Source organism: Notamacropus eugenii, chromosome 2 (assembly GCF_028372415.1).
Source record: "Notamacropus eugenii isolate mMacEug1 chromosome 2, mMacEug1.pri_v2, whole genome shotgun sequence".
NCBI lineage: Eukaryota > Metazoa > Chordata > Mammalia > Diprotodontia > Macropodidae > Notamacropus > Notamacropus eugenii.
The window spans coordinates 244,659,731-244,687,436 of record NC_092873.1 but is presented as its reverse complement, the minus strand read 5'-3'; the positions used below and the strand labels follow the sequence as shown (position 1 = coordinate 244,687,436).

Here is a 27,706-nt window from a genome sequence, read left to right as displayed (position 1 = left end):
AAAATAATTTGCATTAGTCCTCACAAACCTTAACTCTAAATAAAATAAGATTCTAGTTGGCAACAAAATCTTAGTCTTGAAGAAGCAGTGAAATAGTTGTCTCATTTTTGGGAAAAAAAATCTAATTCTTATGATTGCTTAATAGTCTTTGCTAAATGAAATCATCATGTAAATCAACATATTTTACTATCATTGTTATTAGTATTATTATTATTATCATCAATGGTATACTGGTCTGCAAACTAGGAAAACCTGGTTTCAAATCCTGCCTTTGACATACTAGCTTAGTAGCCCTTGGGGAGTCATTTAACTGCTACATGCTGTTGTCAATTCTCTCAGATTATAAATTGCAGAAAAGGCACTAACTTGCATTAGTAGACAAAGGAAATATTTGTACCCAAAAAGTCACTGTCCTTATGTCTATAAATTTAATAACCATAAAAAAAGAGGACAACAGAACAGAGTCAAATCTTACCCCAATCTTCAAGCTTTTAAATAGATGAAACCAAGTGAACTAATAAACAAGCAAAAAATGCTTTTGTTCTAAGTCAGTTTTCAGGTCTTTCCAAAGTTCTATTCCATTTGATCTGAGTTTTCTTCTTTCTTTTTTTTATAAGTATGTATACAGTTTTGGTTTTGCTGATTGCCTCTATTACTTCATTTTTGTCAAAATATTTCATTATGTGCTTCCTGTGTTTTAATTTTATAGCCTTATTTTATTAAAACATTCTGCCATAATTTGTTTACCTATTCTCTAATTATTTGGCATAGAGAATCTTTTAAAATTATTTTCTATTGCCAAATGAGTAACAATGAATATTTTTATATAATAGAGATTTTTTTATTTTTAATTTATTATCATTAAAGATAAATGGAACTCCTGAATCAAAAGATATGGTTAGTTTTGTGACTTACTGTATATTATAACATTATTCTCTTTAAAAATTTTTACCATTTGAAAGTCACATCCTGAATATATTAGAGTTCCTGTTTGCCAATTACCTTTCTAGCTTTATATTTCATCATCCCCCAGCCTCATATTTCTGCTGTACTAGAATATGTAACTTTGTCTTGACTTTAATTGCAAAGATTATTGTGGAATTTGAGCACATTTTCTCATAGTTATTGTTTGGTTTTTTAACTTTGTAAATTGTTGGGTCATCTCAATGTCAAAATTTATGGCATTTGGATATGGATCTAGGAAATATATTTTATAACCACTAATGATTATATTAAAATTATCATTTTAAAAATCTTTTAGTGTAACTGCTTTCTTTCCAACAATATTTCTTAAAATATATTTTATTCTAACATTTCTAACTCCCAGATAATCAACTTTGAGAATGTGTTCTCTTTCTGCTATAACATGTTGAAAAAATGTTTATTACATAGAAAATAAGTGCTACCATTCTTAACTGCAGTATTTTCACTGCTGATTTCAAGTAGGACTAAGTTATTCCTGTAGTTACATTTTGGATGTTTCCTCTGAATTGACAGATAATGGCCTAAGCCATTAAGGAAGAGGAAATCATGATTCTCTGAAAAAAAAAAAGAGGAAAGGAAAAGGAATAATGTTTTAGCTTTGCCAAGTGGAAATGGAAAATATTCACACTGAAGTGTTGTGTTTTTTTTTTTTTTACAAGAAATGAGGTAACAACAGCTTTAGGTAATCAGAATCAGAATTCAAATAAACCTTCATCTTGAACACAAAGCTACTTACAATATTTAATTGTGTTAACATTAAAATGTCCAAACCATTTGGACATAGAATTCATTTTACTCAGCTACTGTTTGTTGTCATCACCCAGAATTTATGAATCTCTTAAATATAAGGCTGGAAATCAGTTTGACAATTTGCTAAAGGTGTAGAATGACAGTCTTTACCCATAGACTTTTCTCCCTACTCATTATGCCCTGTATTTATGCTTATTTTTTCAGCATACAGCTATTGCTGCTGTTTGGTGACACTTTATAAACTAGCTTTGGCCCAGGGTTTTCCCCTGAATTCTATCAGTCTATGGAATGGAGTCCACCTAAAAACAAAGCTTCCAAAGTTGACTGTTGGTTTTTGTGGGGGGAGGGTTGACCTGAACTGGGTGGAGATTCTCACTAGTGCCTGAATTGGGCATTGTCTACCTACAGCTAATGAGGGAGTGGGTGAGAAACAAATTGCAGTATGTGAGAAAAGAAGTTTTGTGACTGTCTCAGATTGTGAATCTGAGTCATAGCCAGTGAATGCTCACTCTTGTTTTCACCACTGAAATGAACTAAATTATAAGGTTGTGATTATCACTCATATCTCTTCAGACAATATTTGTTAAGGACATACTTTGGGGCATACTTGGAAAAACATTGAATCCTGAAAAAAAGATTTCTATAGACTCAACTTCTCATCACATGAGATAATATTTGTAAATTATTTTTCACAGTGTCTGGCACAGAATAGGGTTTTTAATAAATCCTTCCTTCTTATCTTTTTGCTCTTTCTCTGTATCCACAGCACCTAGCACCAAACTTGTCACATAAGTAATAATTAATGAATGCTGATATGGTGCTTTCTTTAACAGAAATGAAACATGATATTTGGAAAATCCTTTTTTATTTAGGTACTGTTCAGAGAAATATAATGGTGTAAATACGTATGGAGCTATTCAATGTTAATTAGCATGTTTTGCAGAGTAGACTAAATTAGGCCTAACTTTTATGCCCTTAGAAAAAGAAATCTACTTAATTAGAATTTTTTGATATTTAAGCTTTGAAAATCTTTAAATTGGAGACATTGGAAGATTCATTAGTGACAATGTTTTATGGTATTTACCTTATGCATTGACAGTGGCAGAAAGCATAAAAAGAAAAGTTTGGACTTAGAAAGAGATGGGTTCAAGACTATTTTCTGATACTTATAGACTGTGTGACTCTGGACAGTCTCATACTTCTCAGGGCTATAAAGTCCTAGATTGCTGACCAGATGCTAATCTGCATTGATAGAGAGTGTTTCTTCACTAGAAGTTCTCTATATGAACATATATATAATAATCCTGGACTTAATATGTTATTCTGAGGTGAAAGAGTATATTTTGAATTTAGGTGTTACCCAAAGAAATAGAGGCAGTATGCTAAAGTAGAAACAACTATTCTAGAATCTGGACCTAAGTTCAAATTCTACCTGTCAGACTTAGAACCAGTTGGCTCAGTGAATAAAGCACTGGACCTGGAGTCGAGGACCTGAGTTCCAATCCAGTCATAGACACTTCCTGGGCAAGTCACCTAACCTCTGATTTTCTGACAATATGGATCCACTGAAGAGGAAAATGGCAAACCACTCAAATTTTTGTAGAAATACTAATAATTTTGTTCAGGAATTTTCAACATGCCTATGTAGAAACATACCTCACTTTGCAGTACCTTGACAAACAATAAAGTCCTCACTTCTCATCCCCATTCTGGGGAACTTCAAACTTGAATGAGTTAAAATGATGGGCATGGATTTTTGGGTAGAGGAGAGGAAAAGGATCAGGGAATTGACCTGTGTTATGACTACTCTCACCCATGAACTTGTTTCCCCAAAAAGGCTGTCACTGAGTCATCCTAATTGTGTACCACAACATTTCTCAAAAACTGTGTGTACCTTAGTTTTGCCACGGTGTGCTGCAAATCGCATGGAACTTACACATATAATTGCATATGCATTCATGAGTTTTCCAGTTCCTTTTCATTGTGCCATAATTCCTAATGGCAAAGAATAATAGGTGAGATAGTGAATGGAGTGCTGCTCTTAAAGTCAATACAAGCTGAGTTCAAACCTTACTAATAATTTGATAGTGGGCAAGTTATTTAACCCCTGCCTGCCCTAGTTTACTCATCTGTAAAATAGGGATATTGATAGCAACAATTTCCCAGGACTGTGAAGATCAAATGAAATAATCTTTAGGAAGTATTTTGCAAATGTTAAAGTGCTATGTAAATATTAACCATTATAGTTATCATAATCATAATAATTATTATTACTACCAAAAATTAAGAACTGCTAATTTATCACTTCCCACTGTGCATAAACTCATCCTAATTTCTCTGACTGCTCCATTAGTTGGCATAAGGAAGTTACCTCATCAGCACCAACAGAGATTGCTATCAGCAGGGGAAAATGAGTCTTTCTCTGAAGCAGGTATAAGAAATTATACCTACTGTTAGGGAAGTAATAATCTCTACTCTAATCTTAGGAGGGTGCCTTTTCTATCAGAGTACATAGATGAATGTTTGACTTCTGTCCTGTACAAACTGATTTCACCTTCATAGCAAGTTCCTCCAATAAAAAGGATGAAACAACATAAGATTTTAATTCTTGGAGAGAGAGAGACAGAGACAGAGACAGAGACAGAGAGACACAGAGAGACACAGAGAGAGACAGAGAGAGACAGAGAGAGATAATGAATTCAGATCACGGTTTTCCATCAGAAAAGGAAACATTTATCATCTGAAAGGCATAATTGACATTGTCTAGAATTGTCTGCTGTGCACTGGTAAGAATTAGCTTTATGGTATTGTGTTTCCCAGAAGTTCATTTTTTCTCTTTACTACAGTAGTTTGGTCTTTTTTTCTAATTCTTTTCTTTTCTTTTTAGCATTGTAACCTGAATTCCCCCAAAGGGTTCACTTTTATCTAGATGGCAAGGGAGAATTTTAATCCGTCTCTTCTGATAAAACATATAGATTATAGTGGTCCAAAAATGAAGTAAGGATGCTGTGATCACAGAAATGAAAATGACTACCTTTGACCACATAGTAATTTTGTCTCTGCTCATGTTTCATAAGATAATAAAATTTATGGTATGAAAGTACATTAGATATCAATGAATCCATTCCCTTTGTTTTACAGATGAAGAAAATAAGCTTGCATAGTTTTAAGTGACTTGCCCAAGGTCACATAGTAGAAGACCTAGGGTCTAAACATCTCAACTCAGACTTTTTAATTTTAAATCCATAATATATATATATTTTTGGACTGATTTTGTAATTTAATTATTTCAGGGAGCTCACAATAGTGATACTATGACTTAACCTCTCAATTCCCATGCAATTCTCTAAGATGTATAAGTTTAGGATAGGTGTTCATCTGTATAGGTAAGAAGAGTTTCCTCAGTATACATCAAAGGTAGAATTTGAACCCAGATCTTCCTGCTTCCAGTGCTGACACTGTTCCAATATCAAATGCAATCTTTTAGTATATATCATATTATATACAAGGCAAATATTCTGTGTTATTGATTTTTTTTGTCCAATTTATGGAAGAAATGCTTTTTTAGAAATACAAGTATAACATTTTCTTCATCCTGTATGGTATGATATCTAATAATTGTCTCCTGTGTAGAAAAGTACAAAAATACCATTTTTTAGCATTTATTTTGTCTGATATTTGTAGTAGTAATGTCTGTCTAGGGGCTTAACCAGCTATATCCTCAAATTGTCACATTGTATCATTAGATGCACTGATCCTAGCTGCATTGTGCCACATGATAGATTTCAGTGTAATTAACCATTTGTCAGAACCAGACATCTAAGCTAGAGTAACTAAATGTTGTCATTTGAAGTACAGGTAATATTCTGTCCCAATTTCTGTTTAGCCTGGAATACTTTTCACAGTCAAAACTTCTGGCACATTATATTGGGATGGTATTGATTATGATATATTGAGAAAGTACCTTTCTGCTCAGCATAACTGGTACAACTACTCTCTTCCCACTTTTTGTCTGACTCACCTGCATTTCTCATCTGTACTCATTTTTCCACTCCTTCCAATTGCTTTTTAGCCAGAATCAAAGTGTATTTGAATTCTTGCAACAGCCCTATAGCTACTCCTGCTATCTCATCAACAGCTCCTGCACAACCTTACCAGATTAATTGTTTTTAAACATTGCTTGATTAAAAAACTCACAATGCCTCCCTTTGGTTTATTGGCTCAAATTCAAACTATTCATTTTGGGATATCCATTGCTATACTATTTATTAACTATTGAACTAACCTATAAAAACTACCTTATACTTGCTTACATGCTGTCTTGAATTTTTTTCTAATTATTGCATGCACATATACTATAATTCTCTGACTAGACTGTAAAAACTTAAGAATGTAATTTATAAAGATGGGGGCCTATGATTGTGGATCATATCATCAGACACAGTTGATAATATTGGCTAATTTTTCTGAACTCCTCTTTTTTCTCTTTATTCTTTGTAACAAGGAGTGATATCCCAGGGCAGGGAAATGCGAAATGTGCTATATTTGGAAATAAAGTGATATAAAAACAAAAAGACACACATACATATAGGGACAAGGACATGATCCCTTGCTATAGCTTGTAAATATGTATATACACCTACACTTGTGTTTATATATCCATATCAGCAGATAGATTGATAGATCCATCAATAGATAATAGATGATGGATGATAGATAGATAGATAGATAGATAGATAGATAATAAAACTGGGAAGCATGTCCTTTATCTCTTTCTATCATTTATGGTGTTGTGTGTATAGTAGACAAAAATGCACATTTTGTAAATTGCCTAATCAATCTGTTACTTTTTGGAATGAGTAAAGGAAAATAATAACTTTGCTAATATGTGTATTCCCAACAGGATGACTTTCTACCATATTTGTTTTTACTGGAAGAATGGTATGGAGTATTATTTCTTGAATTTTTTTGTCTGTAAACTACTTTGGTAGGACCAAAGGCTCATCCACCATACCTGGTGACTACTTGCCATTTACTGTTCTCCACTAGGAACAGTTTGATCCTTATTGTTTCTTTCTGAGGTGGGATAATACAGACTGAGAATGTGATTAAAGGCTTCACAGTTGACAAAATCCTTAATATTATAATAATTGAGAAGGAGAATCAGACTGATTTGTGATCTCACAGAATGTTATAGGTAGGAAGAAACCATAAGAATCATCTACAACTGTGAAGTAAAATGTTTTGTTCCATGTTGAAGTAATTTCACATAGCAGTGAAGAGGTGAGGGGGGATTTTTGTAGTCAGGGGTAGCCTCAAATATTGCATTGATACTGATTAAGTCTTAACAACATTTCTGCTTTGAACACTATAAAATTCTTGACATGGTTACCACCATGCTTTCTTTCCCATCTCAGCTTCACAGTCTGTAATCTGATATGACAGTTCAGTTAGAGAAAACAATGGTAAGGTGAGCTCAAGAACAGAGTGATTGGCATAGGAAACTTTTTTTTAAAATTCTCGTTCAGATTTGTGCTTTTTTGAAGTATAGGCAACTCCTGGGGTTCAGTTGTTCTCTGCCAATAAAGATAGGCACTGGTCTTAGAGGTTTGCATGCTACTCAGAGTTTAAGTGACTTGTCTCTGGACAAAACTACACCTGACCAAAAATTTATAAATTTATCTTAATGGCTTACTCAACATCTAATTATAATAATCATACTTAGCATTTATATAGTGCCTTAAGGTTTGCAAAGGATATTGCATATGTTTCATTTGATCTATATGGCAACTCATAGTTTGTGTTAACTATAGGATAGATCAAATTATTTAATCCAATGTGCCTCAAAAGGTGTTTCATGGGAAATTCCTCTTGATAGGAATTAGTCCAGTAGCCAGAATATAATTGACCTAATTTTCAGTTTTTTTCTGGATTTATGATTTGACCCTTCATTGAATGGCAGAATAAAATGCCAAGGCAATGCCTATATCTATTTGTTACCTGGGTAAAGTTGTGACCTTAGAACAAGTCATTTAACTTCTCTAGGCCTTGGATGTTTGTTTGTTTTTTCATTTCTAGGTTGAGGGGGATGGCCTAGATGATCTCCAAAGTACCTCCTAGCATTAAAGCTATGATCCTAGCGTGATGTAGTCTTTGTTCATATTTTTTCACAAACCACCTTCCATACAAGTTTTATTGAATGAATCCTAGTTCTTTCTCTTATTATTTTAGTATCTTAGGAGTTACTATCTTATCTCTGGAGCTGTTCATATGTTTTTAATTGTCTACTAAAAATATAATACAAAGTTATACTACCTATGTCTTTTATAGCTTTCAGTGAAATTGGTTGGGAAATATTGACTCTTCAAAATGTTAATAATTTTTTAAAAAAATTTTCCCCCAGCGGAACCCCCCAATGGTGGTGGATGATCTTTTTGAAGACATGAAAGATGGGGTTAAGCTACTGGCCCTCCTGGAGGTTCTATCAGGGCAAAAACTGGTAAGTGGTTGGTTTTTTCCTCTTTGACTCTAGCAAATAACAACAACATTAAAAAAAAAAAACACTTTTGATCAGATGTGTTAGATGATTCTTTAAGCCTAGCTTGAGCTTCTTCTGTCTTAAAGTTTGTCTAGTTTTAAGTGCTTTGAGATTGCATGAGGTAAAACTTGTGTAACATAAGCAGTTCAGCACCAAGTTCTACCTTATGACACCTTCAGTTTCTACAACTTCATGAAGTCACAGAACTCACAAGCATGGGAAGAGCTTGAAATAAACTTATCTGTGATATGAGATTAGGAATACATAGAGAGATAGACAGGTGGATGATAGGAAGATAGTTGAATAGGCAATGTAGCTAGCTAGATGATAGATTGATAGATAAGTAGATAGATGCATACATATATATATGCATATAGTATCTTTGAGATTTTGATACTGAGATTGATGGATAGATGTGTGTATGCATGCAAATACACATTCATTATATATATGTATGCATATATATGTGCATGAATGTATGTTTTCTTTGAGATTCCAGAATATATTACCCTTGTATTTTTACACAAGCTGAAAAACTTCACTGAGTGTAATGCTAGTATTCATGATGAATATGGCATTTTTCATATTTGTATTTACACAGCAGCAGCATCGATCACTACCAATGAAAAGGACAGTTTGTTCAAAAGTAGTTTGTCTTATGGGAGCCACTGAGTCAATCAACATCAGAGTATTGACAATAAGGACATAAAAAACTCCCCTTTTGGAGTATATTTGAAAAAATAGATTTCTTTGCTTTCCTTAGGTTTATTGATTTCAATGCTATAGAGAAGTGGATAATTTATGTTTACAAACTCTATGTAAATAATATTCTTATTACTTGGACAAAAAGATTGAGGAGATAATCCTTAACCTATTATACAGAATGGAGAAACTAAATCCCAGGTTGGGAATTCTTTTTCTGATTTTTATTCTTGTTTATCTAGCCACAATTACATGACCATAATTATCCACATAATTTATTTATAAAAGTATTTTTTTTGCTTGAACAATATAGGTACTTTTACTTTGGTGGTTAAATGAGATTTCACACACACACACACACACACACACACACACACACACACACACAGCTAGGTGGGACATTGGGAAGTAAGCAGGAAAATCTGAGTTAAAATCCTACCTCAGATATGCACTAGTTTTCTTACCTTGGGCAAGCTACTAAGCTTTCTAATTAGCCTCAATTTCCTCAGCTGTAGAATGCGGTAATAATAGCACCTATCTCTCAGGGTTTTTGTAAGGCTCAAATGAAATAACATGTATGTGACACATACACACACATGCATGCACATATAACTTTTTGAACTTTAAAATGTTATATAAATGCTAGCTATTGTCGTTATCAAAATCTTGGGATCAGAGGACTACAGATTTAAGGAAAGAAGCAACCTTAGATGAAGAAAGTGAGTCCCAGAGAGGGGTAGTAACTTTTCCAAAGTGACACAGATAGTAAGTGACAGATCAAAACTCAAACTGAAGTCTCTGACTCCCAATATAATTCTCTTCTGACTCTACAACTGACTGCTCAAATTCATCAGTTAAGGACCACTTCTCCAAATCATCTTCTCCTATTTGTAAACAGTCTCATCGAAATGATTTTCCAAGGTAACAGTAATAATAGTTTATGCAGCACTTTATATTCTATAAACACATCGGTTGTTTCCTTCTTTAAATCTGTAATACTTTGATCCCAAGATGTTGATAGTAAGTATAGAAATCAATTGAAAAATTGAAACTTTATTGTAATTTTTTTAATGTTTTCAAGCTCTACTTGAATACCAAACCATTTCTGCTTCATATTCTCCATTTGTTAGATTTTGTTGTCAGTTCCAGTATGAGGCCAATAGCATGATTTGGGTACAAAAGTTGTCAGACATGTAATGTGATCTTGTTTTGCTTAAGCAATCCAATCTGAAAAATAAACATTGCTTGAATTAGGATCTTGCCTTCCAGTAGAATCAATCCCTTTCCTATTTAAGGCATTCTGTTAAAATAAGAGGCTTTTAGAGCTGGAGGGGACTTTACAAACCACCTTCCTCGAACTTCCTCATTTTATAGATGAGGTGTTCAAGTGACCTGACAAAGGTCACACTTACAATTAGTGTCTTATTCTAATACAGAACCTAAGTCTTCTCATGCTGGATCCAAAAACTGTGGATACAACATTACAAAGTATGGAATTATTTTCTTTGCATATTTCAAGAGTCTGGTTTATCCAAACTGAAATTATTAAATTATCTAAAATAAAACTTCATAGTGCAGCTTTAACTTTTCTTGTTTGTCTACATTTTATGAGTTCATCCTTTTGTGTGAATTTTTATAATTACTGAGGAAGAGCAGTAAGGTTTAAAGCCAAAAGGGAGATAGTACAATTGGAAGAGATAAAGGAGCTGATAGGAGTTTTTGCATCCGGCTCTTTTTTCGGCTGACCTCTGAATAAAAATACACTATCTGAGATATCCTTTCCAAGTGCCTCCCCCTTTTTATTCCCAAAGGCTACTCATGAGGGAGGACATTTCACTTAGAAACATTAAAATTTCATCGTTAATTCAAAATTATATATTTTTAATTGTTACATAATTATCTGGTGGGTAGAGCTATTTTAGGAACATAAGAACCTAAGAATCACTGTACTGGGTCAGCTCCACTGTCCATCCACTCCATTGCTCTTTACCTGACACAGCACCAGGGGATATAGTATGGAAAGACGTGGATGTCCTTGACCTCAGTTGTGATACAATAGAATATACCTGCCAGTATCGTAGTTCCTCTTAATAACACATTATAAATTGATCATCTGTAAATTTGTCTGCAACTTCTGAAAGCATTTTCCATTTTTATTGTTGTTTTAATATTAGATATTCTCAGCACATAAGGAAATCGAATTGGGTTTTCTGTTTGCTAGTATAAGAACTGGATTGCTAAAGAATGTTATACATTTTCCATTAATTTGTTTGGATTGGACCTACGAATTCACTGACCTGGGGATCTCCTAGTAAGAAAATTCCATTTATTAGTTTAAAACAGCACTTGCATTACAACTCAGAACCTCAGACTTAGAAGAGAGTTGCTTGAGGCACTGACATAAGGTTATATTGCCAGTTAAGTGTCACAGGCACAGTGTGAACCAGGGCCTTCCTGACTCCAGGGCTTTTATATTTTATCTCTATCAGAGGAAACTGATGATTTTTCAGAGAGGAGGGAATCATATCTGCCTAGATGCTCTTTGCCCTCTTCCCATTGGTCAAAGAATAGAAAGTATGTACCTCTAAGGCATCTCCATGAGTATTAAGGATATTGTTTTTTATTTTTGTTCATTTCTTTTTATTGAACATCTTTCAGAAAATCAGCGAAATATTAGAGTCAAGGGCAGCCTCTGTAACTGTGGCTATTGGTCACTCGTACAAATTATTTAATGTCTATAATGTACTGCTCTGAAGGCGTTGCAAAGATGGCAGAGCCATATTCCTTACCTTTAAAGAACGTATCTTCCAATAAGGGAAATAAACCATACATGGTATGGCTATCTTTAGTACCTGATACATTCATGGGGGGTACCACAAGGAAGGTACAGGTGAAAGCTGAAAACCAAAGCCGTTGCCCTCAGATGACATAGGGTGTCTGAAGTGATTTAAAACTTCAGAGGAGAAAGAAGGCTCAAATGTAGAAAGCTTCAGAGTATCTGAGTTGGTTTTGCTGAGCCTACTTCTCACAGAATTTAGAATGTATTTTCTGTGACTGAGAAGATATTCAAAGGAAAAATTGAATTTTCTGCTTGGGATGGTTATTAAAAATGACTCTACATTGACAAAAATGGTTGAAGGATTGTTTAATGCGTAGTCTGTGTTCTTATTGGCTTTTCCTTTCTAATGATGAGGTGGTTATGTTAGAGAAGATCTGAGCATAAGGAAAATGGCACATTTTACATGATTTGTAGGTTCTAGAACAAGAAATGTATCTGGTTAAAATAACAATTTGCTATATTGGCCTAGAACAAGAAATGCATCTGGTTAAAATAACAATTTGCTATATTGGCCTAGAACAAGAAATGCATCTGGTTAAAATAACAATTTGCTATATTGGTCTAAGAGCTGCCTTTTAAACAGTCCCTCTAAGTTAAGGGTAAGAGTCTATCCTGTGAATTTGATAGAATCCCAACTCCTGAAGGGAAGAGAAGGACCACTATGATATAGACTACTTTTGATTTAGGTGTCATCTAAGTTAGTGGAGGAAATTTACAAACTACTAGTTCCCCACATAGAAATGATATCCTACATCTATTCCTGGTAACTAAATATTAAGTTTAGTTGTTCATACTGTCATCCAAGAAACCCAATTATTATAGGTTGGAAATGGGTTAGTAACCCTTTTAGTGAAAAGAGCAATGCATTTACAGTGACCCAAAAGAAGTCTTAAGTGCTAAATTTCTTTCTTTCCCTAGCCCCTGGGGATGCAGAACCCAAAATGATACTGTCCCTGTCCTCAAGAGGATTACATTTTATCAAAAGAGATAATTTGTATATGCATATACATGTTTATGGAATAAATAAAAAATAAATACAAGATAATTTTAATAGTGGAGGTACTAAGAGTTTTCTTGGGGTGGTAGTTCAAAAAGAATCAGGAAAACTTCATGTGGAAGTTAGTGTTTGAGCTGATTCTTGAGGGAAATAAGATATTCTAATAGACCAAATTCTAATATTCTAAAATAAGATATTCTAATATAGGAAGCAGTGTAATTAAGACAAGGCATAGAGAAAGAGAGTGTATGAAGAGTAAGAAGTCCTGTTTGAATAGAGGACCCAACCTTCCTCCTTCAACTCCTTATCTCTTCCTTGTCTCTCACTACTATCTGATACAATTGGCCATTTTCCCTCTTCACTAATTCCTTTGGGCTCCTAAATTTTGAAGATTCATTAACTAACTGTTTAACTGACTAAGTGGTATTGTGGATAGAGTGCTTGACTTGAAGTCTGGAAGTCATTAGTTTGAATCCTGACTCAGATATACTCAAGCACTATGACCCTGGGTAATTGACAGCCTCATATCATCAATTTCTTCATCTGCAAAATGATGATAATAGTAGCATCTGCCTCACAGAGTTGTGATGATAAAATGAAATAGTAAATGTAAAGTGCTTGGCAAACCCTCAAACTCTATGTAAATAAATGCTTTCTATGAATAGGAACACATTCCTAAGCCCATATATTCTCATTTTTGTCCTGCCCATTTTCCAACTTGCAACTCCAACTGCTGCTGCTCCATCCTCTGAGCTAGATCCAAGAGACCATGACTTGGAAAAGCTAAGCCACTGACCCCTTGACTTACTTGAATGACTCATCTTCACCCCAAAACACCATATTTCTACCTCTTTGTTACTTCCTCTTACTGTGAGAACTATAATCAAATCCGCACTGGAGCAAGACATGTAAATGATTGCCCTAATGTTTTACTCACCATCTCTATGATTTCCCAGACCAAAACCTCTGTCTTTGGCCTTGCCTCCCTACTAAATGTGTTATCTCCTCATTGTAGAGAAAGTTTCCTCGGGGCAAATAATGTCTGTTGCATTTACATCTCCAACATTCCACATAGTGTTTGGGCTCAATAAATGCTTCTTTATTTATTTAAAAGACAGGATGGGGTCATCTTGAAACGCAGTAATAAAATATATTATCTGACCATTTTCTTTTGCTTCTGGGAAAAGTTAGCTTGTAAAGGGAAAAAAATTGCTTGTTAACATCCTGTGGGATATGGTCACATTGTTGCCTGAAAATGCAATAGAATTCAGATCTTATTACAGAATCATCAGTTTAGAGATAGAAGGCATCTTAAAGACCACTGAATCAAACTAACCTGATCATTTTCCAGAAACTGAGTCTGAGAGAGGGAAAATGACTAGCCCACTAGCCCAGGGTCACATAGCTAGTCTTTGTTTCTAACATAATTTTTAAAAAGTTTCTAATAATAGACAATATTGCAAAAATACCTTTCTATTTCACAATTAAAATGAATGACACTGAGCTGGAACCTTATTAACCAAGTGTACTAATGATGTTTATGCCAGGAGGCCAAAAGGAAATTAGCAGAGCACAGTAGAGAGAGTACTGAACTTCTAGTCTGCATGATCTGAGTTTAAATCCTGCCTCACATACTTCCCTATTATGTGATCCTGGGCTAGTCTCTTAACCTATCTCACAATCAGTTTCCTCATTAATAAAATGAGGAGGTTTGATTAGGTGGCTAGATGCCCTCTAAGAACCCTTCCAGCGCCAAATCTGTGACCTTCTAATCCTTGGCTGATTAATGTCATATTCTATAGTAATAACAATAAGGCTTAAATAATGTTTTCCACATAACAGCCCCAGGAGGCACATGATACAAGTATTATCCCCATGCTGGATTGGGAAAATGAAACTAAGGGAGAAGTCAAGTGACTTGCTAAGGTCAGAACCTGGACTTGAGCTCAGGCCTCCTGGCTCTATGTGCAGCACATTTTAGGGTCATAGAATCTCAGATATAGAGCTAGAAGGGACTTTAAAGGCCATCTAGGTCAACTCTCTTATTGTATGAATGAAGAAACTGAGTATGGGAGTGGCTGAGTGTCTTGCTTAGGGTCATAAAACTGGAGTTAGAGGCAAGATTTGAACCCAGTTCTTTTTTGGACTCAACTTTAGCACTGTCTATATATCTGACTTCCAGGTATATTTTTGATCCTTATATTGTCATGATACTTAGATGTTGGCTTGGGTGAAAAAAAATGATTGTAGGTATGCTTTCTGTGGCAGCTAGGTGTCCCATTGGATGTAGTGCCGAGCCTGAAGTCAGGAAGAAGTCATCTTCCTGAGTTCATATCTGGCCTCAGACACTTACTAGGTATATGAACCTGGATAAATCACTTAACCCTGTTTGACCCCATTCCTCATCTATAAAATGAGCTGTAGAAGAAAATGCAAACCACTCCATTATCTCTGCCAAGAAAATCTTAAATGGGGTGACAAAGTCAAGCACAACTTAAACGGTTGAACAACAACTACAAAAGATATGCTTTCTATAGTGTATTATGTATTGCTAATTTCAGTTTTCTGGATAATAGGTATTTGTGCATCTTGTTTATATGTTAAAGGGAGTTCTATAAACAGAAAATGGAACCAGGCAGCAAATAATAATAGATTGTGATCTTTTGATTTGTATTCTTTTTCAGCCATGTGAGCAAGGACGCCACATGAAAAGAATTCACTCAGTGGCTAACATTGGTACTGCCCTTAAGTTTCTTGAAGGAAGGAGGGTAAGTAGGTAATGGGGAAAGAAATCACTGGGTTTTTTTTTGTTTTTGTTTACAATTGCTTTTTTTGAATATTAGAATATTTGGAACCAAAAAACCCAATTTATCAAAATTGACACTGAACATTATTAGAAATGAAAACACTACAAGAAACTGTTATATAAGTCAAATAACAAAATGATGATGATAAATAATGATGGTGGCAAATACTGAGCTTAATATTGAAGCATCAGTTAATCTTTTTGGTTTTCCCAATTTGGGAGCCAACTAAAATAATCAATGATCTCTTTTACTTGCTAAGATGTGCTGCTAGGCAAATATATAAAAAAGTAGTTGTACAGATGGTTACTTCAAAAGCTACTGAGACTTATTGCAATGATAGTGATTGGGTCTCCATTAATAAGATATTTTGTAGGAGGATTGTTTCATGCTTAGCCTTTCTATAAGAAGGGTTGGGATCTATAAGAAGGGGAATGTGATAGCTGCCTCCAAATATTTGAAAGACGGTCATGTCAAGAAGTAATGAGACTTTTTTCTGTTCAGTGTGAGAAATCTTAGCCAAAACAGTGGGTGGAATATGTAGGGGTCAATATGGGCTTAATATCAGGAAAAAGATGTCGTTAGAGATGATGGAGTGTCTCTCCTTGAAGGTTTTCGAGCAGAGGCAGAATGATCACTTATTGGATATATTATAGTGGGGATTCTTTTCACGTATGGGTTGGTCTAGATAGCTGCTGCGGTAATTTTGTGATTTTTTAAAATTCAAGTGTCTCTCTGTAACATACAGATTACACAGGAAGAAAATAATTCTCCATGTGTCATATTGGTCAGTGGTCTCCCATCTCCATACATTTTGAAACCACCTCACCAATTCATCCCCCCCTCCAGAATCTTTTGACTGAGAAAGGGGCAATGTTGATCTGGATATTTAAAACATGGTGGTTTTCCTACTCTTTCTTGAAGTCTAATGAACCATATGCTGCTATAACATAAGTCTTCTGAGACATTGTACAGCAGAAAGACCACTGGATTCAGAGTCACAATAGCTGAATATTAGCTCTGCTGTTTAACCACCAGTGTCACTTTGGTTTAGTTGATTAATGGGCATATCTGGGCCTCAGTTTCCTTATTTACATACTGAGAGTTGATGAAGCTGTCATTTTAAAATCCTTTCGAGCTCCAAATTCCATAATACTAATAATGATTATGTGGGAAGATTTAATATTAAAGATTTTATCATTAGTTACTCTATGAGATTTTTGGTGATGTGGATATTTTTAATACCACTGACTTAGGAGAGCTATTGCCTGTACCTCTGAGAAATATTCACTTTGCTGCCAGAAAAATCAGTATTCTCAAGGTACATTTTCAAAGAGCAATCCTTAGGAATAAAAGAAAACATTTTTTTCTTTTACTGAAAGTAGGTCAAGTTCATTAATTCTAGAGGAATATGGATTTTTTGTTGTTGTTGCTTTGTTTTTGCATTTTACCACTGGATATGAAGTATTGCATCTGGGGCCTCGGCTGGCAACAGTTTCACACTACTTTCTTCCAGCTTCTGATCTCCCAAAGTGCCTTAGCTGTTCTAAATTCAAAGGAAAATATCTATTTGATTTACATTTTGTCCTCCTCATATTTGATTCCTTTCATTTCTTGTTCTTACAGTTTTACTGAATATTTGACTGTAAGGAGGAAAACAATTTCTGTGGGCTTTTTTCATCCATTTCTCCTAAAACATTGCTTAGTTTTCTTCCTTATATCTTCTTGAAAGTCCTGTTCTCCCTTTACTATATTTTCAATGAATTTTTCCACCTAATTCTGTATTTGGAAGCATATTTTAAGATTTAATATTTGATTCTAAAGTTCATTTAATTATTCCATTTGTATTATACATATTCTGAGAAACTGTGAGAGCATTACGTTCTGGAGCCCTCAATGAGTTCAATCTCTATGACTGTTTTTCATTCCATGACATTCCCCATTCCATTGTTTACTTGCATGCTCAAAATGAGCTATATATCTGTATATCTATAATGTCAGTTCCTTTTTATGTGCTCAAAGATTTATTTCAAATGTAAAAATAACTTGCATTTATATAACCCCTTAAAGTTTACAGTGTGCTTTATATATGCTATCTCGTTTGAGATACTGTGCTATTCTTATTTTCATTTTGCAGATATAATAACCTAGGCTCAAGGATAAGAAGTGAATTGTCCAGGGTCACACAGCTGGAAGTCACAGAGTAGGAAGTACCTTAGGCAGGATTTGAATTCAGGTCATTTGGCACAGCCATTTGAGCACAGGGCGTGGAATCAAGAAGAGTCATCTTCATAAGTTCAAATAGAGCCTCAGACAAGTACTTAGTAGCTGTTACCCTGGACAAGTGCCTTGACCCTGTTTGCCTCAGTTTCCTCATCTGTAAAAGAGATGGAGACGAAAGTGGCAAATCACTCCAGCATTTTTGCCAAGAAAATTCCTAAAGGGATCACAAAGAGTTGGATATGATTGAAATGACTCAACCACAAAAATATCTCCAGGTCTAATGCCCTTTCCCCTATTTCCCCTAGCTTCCTCAAATAACCATTTTATTCCAGTCTTTGAGCAAAAGATAAAATCTTAAAGTAAAGACAATGCCCTCTTTTTCATTCAGACTCTTCATAGATCCCTTCTAATGCAATGGGTTTGTATGTCTATCTTATTAATAGATTAAATACTCCACCTTCATCGCCTTCTCTATTTCTATCAATGGGTGGGTCACATGAAGAATCAAAATAAAATGTTTTTAATTAAGTGCCTCTTTTTAAAGGACATCTTGGAGCAGGGAGATGAAGATTGGCATATTATTGGAAATGCTTGATACTTCATAAGAGTAGAATAATTTTTAGTGAAATTGTGTTCCTTTTAAATAGATTTAATTGGACCAAAATTTCCAGTAGGGTTTCTTCTAAAACTTGGAAATTCCAACAAAATTCATTGGTTGAATAAATGTCAGCCAGTCAGTAAATAAGCATTTATTTATTGTTTTCATTGTTCCAGGCACTATGCTAAGTTTTAGGTATACAAAAACAACCAAGAAGTAGACCCTGCTTTCAGGGAGCTCACAATCTACTAGGAGAGACAGCAAGCAAATGAATATGGACAAACAACCTATATACAGGACAAATACAAAATAATTAATAGGAAGAAGGGACTAGAATTAAGAGGGTTTGGGAAAAGCTTCCTGTAGAAGATGGGCAACTAGATGGTGCAGTGGACAGAGCACCAGTGCAGGAGTCAGGAGGACCTGAGTTCAAATCCCACCTCAGACCCTTGACATTCACTAGCTGTGTGACCTTGGGCAAGTCCCTTAACTGCCTCATCCTGGGTCATCTCCAGTCATCCTGATGAATATCTGGTCACTGAATTCAGATGGCTCTGGAGGAGAAGTGAGGCTGGTGACCTGTGCAGCCCTCCCTCACTCAAAACAAAGTCAAGTACAAGTCATGTCATCATTTCTCTGATGGCATGGTCTTCTTCGGCAATGAAGGACGAACACACACACACCTGTAGAAGATAGGATTTTAGTTGGGAATTAAAAAACAGCTAAGGGAACCAGAAAGCAGAGATGAGGATGAAGAACATTCAAATCATGAGGGACAACAAGAGAAAATACCTGGAGTGGAGAGATGGAAAGTCTTGCTCAGGAACAGCAAAGAGGCTTTTTATATGTGTTGGGGAGTAAGGTATAAGAAGACTGAAGAAGTAGGAGGGAGCTAGATTATGAAGGTCTTTGAATACCAAATAGAGGATTATATCTTCAATCCCAAAGATGATAGGGAGTCACTGGATTTTATGGGGTAGGGGAAGTAATATGGCTAGAAATGCTTTTTAGGATAATCACTGGTAGCTGAATGGAGGACAGAGAGGACTGGGGAGTGATCTGAGGTAGGCAAGCTCACCAGCAGGCTGTTGAAAGAGGCTAAGCATGAAGGACCTGCAAGGTTGGTGTCAGTATCAAAGGAAAGAAGGTGATAGATATGAGATATATTATAAATGCTGAAGAGAAAAATCTTGACAACAGATCAGATATGGGAGGATGAGAGACAGTGAAGAGCTGAGGATGACACTTAGGTTGTGAGACTGGGATACTAGGAGAATGGCATTGGTCTCTGCACCAATAGGAACACTTGGAGGGGAAAGGGTAGGCGTATGAGGAAAGATAATGAATTCTGATTTGGACATGTTGAGTTTAAGATGGCTATAATCCATCCAATTTGAGATGACTAAATAGTGCAAGAAGGATGGTAATATTGGAAAGCTAGGTTGGGGCCAGGTTGTTAAGGGTTTTAAAAGACAAACAGGAATTTGTATATGATTCAAGAGTCAATAGGAATCCATTAGAGTTTATTGAGTAGAGTGAATGACATGGTCAGAGCTATGTTTTAGGAAAATTACTTTAGTATGTGAATAGAGAAGATGATTTGAAATGGGGAGACACGAGGTAGGGAGACCATCAGAAGGCTATTCTAACAGTCCAGGTGAAACATTGTGAGAACTTGAACTAAGGCTGTAAGTAAAAGAGAAGAGAGAACAGGATGAATCAAGACAAGTTGTAGTAGGGAAGACAACACTGAACAATTGATTAGATAGATGGGACAAATTGGACTAAGGATATTAAGCATATAGCATTGAAAATACAGAAATAGATATCTCTAACAAGTCACTTGTGTTTCTACTGAATGTTCCCCCTTTGTCATATTCAAACCAGCCCTTCTTAGATCGCTGAAATCCTATTTCTGAGACTCTGATACCCAGTTCTGTGGCGGAATAGATATAACAGATATACTATTAAGTCAGTAAGCCTTATGTACCTTTTCCTGACTCATCTACAAACTCTAGTCACTTCTTGGTATATGGGTTAATTAGTCTTGGCTCATGCCCTCACACACTCCCTTGGCATAGGGAAAAGAATTGCTTTGTACATTTTAAGTATTAAAATAGGGAGGGAGTTCAGGGTGGGAAACTTGTCATGGACTAAATATTAGCAAATAATTTCCCTTAACAGTAAGAGTCTACTTTAATACTATATCCTTGCTTACTATGCACAAATATACTGGAAAAATATCATCTATAAAGTGACTGTAGACTGATTATCAGTTATTAATGTAATTCAGATTAGGGGAGGAGGTTGGCATTGGACAAAACTAACTTGATACTGAAAATTATTAATAAGGAAGACAGTACAAAAGAACAGACATTACACATTCCTTTGTTTTCTACAATGATCAAATTGAAGTGTTTTCAGTGCCTATTAAAAAAAGAATATGAAAAGTGAAGCTGGAGAATGATCAGAAGACAAATAATTCATTAAGATGATCCAAGATTGAATCTGTGAGGAATGGCTAAAGCCATCAGGATTATTGATTTAGCATTCATTCAAAGTATTGGGTGTTTGTTGTATTTCCTGTACTCCAGTAAGTGCCCAAGAAATAAGATCACCCTTGAGAATCTCAAAAACTTATGTATAAAAGATGAAAGGATGACAATTTATGTTTCTAAACTTTTGAAGACTTCATCTGATTGTTTCTAATATTTCAATATATGTACATATATCTACTTATGAGAAAGTTTATATTTACTGAGCTATTCAATATTTTTTCAATATTTTCAATATTCATGTATTTCAATAAATATTTTTTGATTGTGTGAAACCAGTGCCAGAGAAAGAAAAGGGCTTAAATTAAACTGATGGAATTTTAGGTAGATAGAAGGCTACACTTTTTATTCACTAAGATAATAAAACATGCAAATGAGTGACCAAGGGAGATTGAGAAATTTTGTGCTTTAGAGAGCTTCATGAATCAAATGGATAGCTGTGTGTTGGGATGACTTAGACATCATACAATCACATAATTTGAGAGCTGGAAGGGACCTTAGGAGCCATTTTAGTCCAGCCCACCCATGAAAGGAATCCTTACCGTAACATACTTCACAAGTGGTCATCCAGCTTAAGCTTGAAGACCTTCAAGGAAGGAGAACTCACCTCCTTTGGAGGCAGCTCTTTCCACTTTTGGGCAGTACATTTTAGAGCAAAATTTTCCTGACACCAAACCCAAGTTGGCCTCTCTGCTACTTCCTCCCTGCTCCTGGTTCCGTCCTCTGGGTCCACACAAAACAAATCTAATCCTTCTTCCAACTGGCAATTTTCCATATATTTGAAGAGAGCTAGCTTGCCCAGTTGTCTTTTATTTTTCTAAGCTAAACTTGCCAAATTCTTTCAACTAGTTCCTGTGTGTTTTGAATTTGAGGTCTTCTAGTATCTTGGTTGGCTCCCTTTGGATGCTATCTAGATTATCAATGGCCTTCTCACATCATGATGCTCAGATATGAAGATAATACTCCACATGAATTCCTATAGGAGCATAGTGCAGTGGAATTATTGCCTTCCCATTCCTGGAATTTATGTCTGTCCCTCTTAATAGAGCCTTAGATGGTCATACCATTTTTAGCTGCCACATCTAATTGCTCATTCATTAAGCCTGCAGTCCACTAAAACCACCAATTCCTTTAAAACAAAAACAATTGTGGTTTAAAGTCACAGGGCTGGGCTACATGAACATGAGGTCTGTCTCAAATGTCATATGGATTAAAACAATTTCTCCCTCTTTTTTTTTACTTTTCTCCATTCTAAAATTAACGTTTTAAACCAACTAAATAAAAATTCTACATTTCAGATTAGTCCTCTCTATAGTACTTAGCTAATTTTCCCTTTGACTAATTAATGATGCTTTTTTATAATATGTATGTCATTTTTTTCCTTTGTTTTCCATGTCAGTCCATGTACAGAGGATCACCGGTTAGTACAAGACTTTGTAGCACTTTAATTCCTGATTTCTTATAGGTAAAAAAGAACCTAAGTTACATAATATTCCAAACTCCAAAGTAAGTGCATCATTTTAAACCACTTGCCGTGTTCTTGGGTTCCAGCCAGCATTCGAAGGGAAAGAGTTACATCTTCTCTGTCTGAAATTTTGTTGGTAATTCTTTGCATGATCTTGCATTTTTTTCACTATTGATTAAGCAAGTATTCACAAATACTTGATGCTAAAAAATAAAAATATCTTTTTGTAATGCACTCAATGAATGTCACTGAAAATTTAGCCAAGATTGTCTACTTGAATGTTTTTATGAGTTCAATGCACACTTATGTACTATTACACAGGCATGCTTAAATTTCATTATTATCTAATAAGCTCTACAAGGTAATGGCAATAATTAAAATATGATTTTCCATGACTTGTGATAATGATCTGCTTTTTATTTTTTTTAACAGATTAAACTAGTGAACATAAATTCCACTGACATTGCTGATGGCCGACCTTCTATTGTCCTTGGTTTGGTTTGGACCATTATTCTATATTTTCAGGTATGAAGATAGAACATCATTACTATTTTGCTATGTTATTAAATACTGAGGCAATAGTTTTGCCTTTTCCATACTATGAACTGAGAACTAAACTAGTAGAAACATAACCTAAAATGGCAGAATAAAATTGCTCTGGCTGGGACAATGATGCCTACCTCCTAAGACTTATTCCCCTGCCCAGATCCAACTGTGTGCTGACATATGATCCCCAAACTAATGATTAGAAAGGGGAAAGGGAGCAAACTGAGATGAGTATTGTTCCGGTTCAAGGTTGAATTTCTACAGAGAGAGGAGGTGGGAGGTTGGGAGTGGAGGCCAGGTAAGGCAACAAGTAGAGAATGTCTTTTTAAAAAATAACTCTCTTCAAAGTAGAAGATTATCATTTAACTAGTTAGTAGGGTTCTTATAGATGTGGAAGAGAGGAAATAATTCATCCTCTTCCCCCCAAACACTGTACCAAACAACATTTAGTACAGAAGAATGCACATATGAAGCTTAATGACTTTGCTCACATCTTATATGTTTTATGTGTATGCACATCTGAAACAAGATAACCTGGAGGTAAAAAAAAAAAAAAGAATGATACCAGTGATATTCATCAAGTATAATAAATTACATATTTTAACTAGAATTGTACAAAATAATATGAGAAACAGCAAAAGTTATGAGATGAACTGTGGCATCTAGGTCTGTCACCAGCTAAACTGAATGATGATGCACACATCCCTTTACTTCTTCTGTGGGCCTCCATTGCATCATCCATTTTAATTAGTCATGTTGGATTATTTGGTGCATGGGATGCCTTCCTGCTCTGGAATTCTATATTTTATAATAGTTCACCATTTCAGATAATGTGTTATTATTAGACTGTTATGAGTGTGTTTTGTGTTATAGTTCATTGAATGAAAATCCTGTTTCATTCTATTTCTTTTAGAATTCATTGGCAGCACATTTAGCACTCAAATGCAAAATGTCCAACAGGGAAAGACAGTATCAGTATTATACTGTAACTGGTTTTGTTCATTCATGAACAGATTGAAGAGTTGACAAGCAACCTTCCACAACTCCAGTCGCTGTCCAGTAGTACCTCTTCTATGGACAGCGTCCTCAGCTCTGAAACTGCCAGCCCACCAAACAAAAGGAAGGTGGTGACCAAGGCTCAAGGGAATGCGAAGAAGGCCCTATTAAAGTGGGTGCAGTACACAGCAGCAAAGTAAGTGCCTCCTGAGTCCATTTGGAATCTGATCCTAGAGGAAGCAGAATGACTCGGGTTTTGTTTTTTCCTATTTAGGCAAAAGATCCAAGAAATGTTTGAGGAGCTTTCCTGTTGCTCACTTTGCTTTGTTATTGAAAAGGGGGATGTTTAACAAGAAGTTAAGTCTGTTTCTTCATGCTTCTTTTTGTACAAGAACCATTAAGGGGATTAAAATTTATAATTTTCCTAATTGATAGAAAGGATTATGACTTCTATTTTAAGTCATGGTGGCTAATATTTTTGTCTTTACAATGAATCTTTTCAGAATTAATTCATAGCTTCAAAACTGTCTAACTCCTCTTCAGGATTTTCACTTCCTTTTAGGCAAATGATCTGAAGTTCAGCTTGTTAAAAAACTGAATTCTTTGCTGTTTCAATCATCTTTTTCACTGGCTAGGATTTTCTTCCCATGATTTTGTTTTCTTTTTACTTTGATTGTAGATTTCTTTGTAAAGCCCATTTTTATGCTTTTGGGGCTGAAGATTCACTGATTATTATCAGTGTTTTTGGAGGCATAGCGGGACTGCATGCTTGAAAAAAAGAAAAGACTGAAGTTCTCCTGGAACTCTAGAAAAAAAATAACTATTTTAAAATGGTTATCATCACAAACAAAATCAAATGAGGAGTTTGGTTGATCATCCTAATAACCCAAGAGGAACAGATACCAAAAAATATTTTTGGTTCAATTGTCTAACTATTTCAGGTTCAAGTGGAATGGATGTTTTTTAATTTAGATTATCAAAAGAAAAATGCCTTGTTCTCTATCATATTTTGTGGTAGTTGAAATTCCTCTTTTCTATATCTGTCAATTAAAGGTTAAGAACAGTATTATTTCTTAAATAAAATACCCACTCTATTTGGGACTTGAGCAACATATTCAGTGGAAAGATCACTGGTTCTTTAATCAGGGTCCTGCCTCTGTTACCTAAAACTTAGGTGTTTTAGGCAAGCTACTTAACCTCTCTGGGTTATAGTTTCTTCATTTAAAAACTGAGGGAATTAGATGAAATAGAAACTAAGGTTCTTTCTAGTTTTAGATTAATAATGTTATAATATTTTGAACATTAAGGAGTTTCATTCTTAGAATGTTTTGGAAGCGTCATTTCAAATGAATTATATGAAAAGGAATGTGAATATATCTAAGTTTAAAATATGTGTTGTCATTGGAAGTTAAATTTTCTGGATTTTGTGGTTACTAACATTTTTGTAGCACATATTAACATAAAAAACTATTTCTGAAATGAACACTCTAAGGTGGTTTCTAATTTTAAAAAACCTTATGCTTCATCCAATCTATAATAATCTAGCTGTTACTAATATGTACATATTAAATCTTAACTGTGCAGGAGGAGCAGAAGGGCCTGGTAAGTGGACACTGGAATATATCTGCCATGCCTGCACAGTCTTGTGATGGTTTTCCAATCTGTCTTAATATGGTATATGTAATCAATAGTGTTGCCTTTGTACATTACTTCATACAGCATTAAATTATGTGAATACCAAGTAAATGGAACAGCTTTTAGAATTTCAACAGTTTGAGATAAACCAACCTTCAATTTAATGCTGTTAGAGAAGTTCTTCATTTTCTGTTGTCTCCCATATTTTGTTAGACTTCAGTAATGTGCTGAGTTATGATATGTGATTAGTTCTAAGTCACTCCTGCAACACTCATATTTTTGTGATGTCAAGTTAGCATTTTTCTACCTGATCTGTGCATCTTTCCTGTTGGAGACTGAGCATTTTTTCATTGTATCATTCTAACAAAGGGATATGTCCCATTTTTGAAGTGCCTGTTATGCAGAGCATATTAATCACTATGAATCACTGTAGTAAGTGGTTGCTTTGTAAATGTGTCACATCAAATTTACAAATGGAATGGAATATCTGTGAGGAAGGAAGATTGCTTTAATAATTAGTAAATAAATTAGTAGAGATAAATTATGGTTCCTATAAATATCTGAAAATAGTAAGAATAACAATATAGTGGTAGAAATATGTTGTAATTCCCAGCCTTTCCAAAAACTGAAATTTAACAGTATTTGTTAAGTGCCTACTATCTGTTAGGTGGTGAAAATTCAAAATTAAAATACAATTCCTGCCCTGAAAGAGCTTACAAGTTTTGGGGTGATGGTAGTAGAATATACATAAATAACTTATATATGGAAATACAAAAGAAAGGGGAAATGGTGTGAGACATTTGTACCTCGTCTCTCAATGTTGTGATGCCTTATTATAGTGTAGAGATTCTGAGCGTGAGGGGTATGCATTTTTAAAATATATTTTTATAATTATTTCAACATATACTTTCCTTTGTAATATTGTGTATTCCATTTTATGTATTTAAAAATGTTAGTCTTAAAAGGAGTCCGTAGGTTTCACCAAATGACCAATTGGGTCCATGGCATACAAAAAGAGTTAAGCACTCCTGCTATAACAGAAAAGGCACAATATCTTTGTTGAAACACTAAAAAGAAGAAAATACATTTTATATATTATGAATATTACATATATTGCATAATTTAACCAAACTAAATATAAATTAGAACTTGTAATTGCAGATTCACTCATATCAATTCTAGAAACTAAATCTTAGAATGAAATAATCATAAATGTAGAGAAATCTTTTCATGAAAGTTTTTAAACAAACTAAATCATATAAAAAGAAGTTTTAGAATACCTTTTTAAAAAAGAAAAAGAAAAGAAAATGCCCCCAAGAAGAAAACATTCTTAGCCATTTGGAATGTAACATAGAGGAACTGTTAAGATTTATATTGAACAGACTTTGCTGAAGTTCTTCTCCGAGGTTTCATTATAGACTATTTAGTGATTTAAATTGAGGGCTTAAAGCCTATGCCAACATAGTCTGCACTCAAGAAGGCCTTCCCAATGGAGACAGTCTTAAGAGTCCATTTCTCTTTGTTGTCTAGGCTGACGAAGCTCAGAAAAGCTCAGTGAGTTAGCGTAGGGTGATAAAGAAAAGTGGTGGATTTGAGAATTTTCATTTGACGCACTTCAGAAAAATCAAAAAACATATGGGGAACTCATAAATGAATGTTTAAATAAAGTGAACAGACAAATGACACTGAGATTCTCCTCTTCTATAAGAAATATATAGTAATAAGCTATGCCTTATTATATAAAAATTGTAATAATAAAAGTTGATATATTATTAATTAACTATAATAAATTGTAAAATTTCCTACGTGAAGGAAAAAACCAATAAACCTTAAAGTTTGGACCAAAACCTTGTAGTAGTGGATAATGCTGATATGCTCCCAGTTTACTGAAAGCTGCTTTTATTGATGTGTAGAGTTAATAAATAAATTCATTGAAGAGAGAAATATTTTCAGCACCAATATTTTTAATGTCTTTTGCATGCATTGACGAAACACTGTTTAAGGTGGGATATTCACATTATATTTCAGCTTCAATTTTGCTAAGTATCAAGAAACATTTTTTATTAAGCAAGCT

At 34.7% G+C, this 27,706-nt stretch overlaps 1 protein-coding gene across 1 annotated transcript in view; it reads left to right on the top strand.

Annotated features, from left to right (window-relative positions):
* SYNE1 (spectrin repeat containing nuclear envelope protein 1) overlaps positions 1–27,706 on the top strand; it is a 537,113-nt gene that overhangs the window by 114,365 nt on the left and 395,042 nt on the right. Inside the window, exons 4-7 of the mRNA XM_072643728.1 lie at positions 8,138–8,233; positions 15,495–15,578; positions 22,888–22,980; positions 24,015–24,193. Coding sequence (XP_072499829.1) covers positions 8,138–8,233; positions 15,495–15,578; positions 22,888–22,980; positions 24,015–24,193 — 452 coding nt within the window. The remainder of the gene's footprint in view (positions 1–8,137; positions 8,234–15,494; positions 15,579–22,887; positions 22,981–24,014; positions 24,194–27,706) is intronic.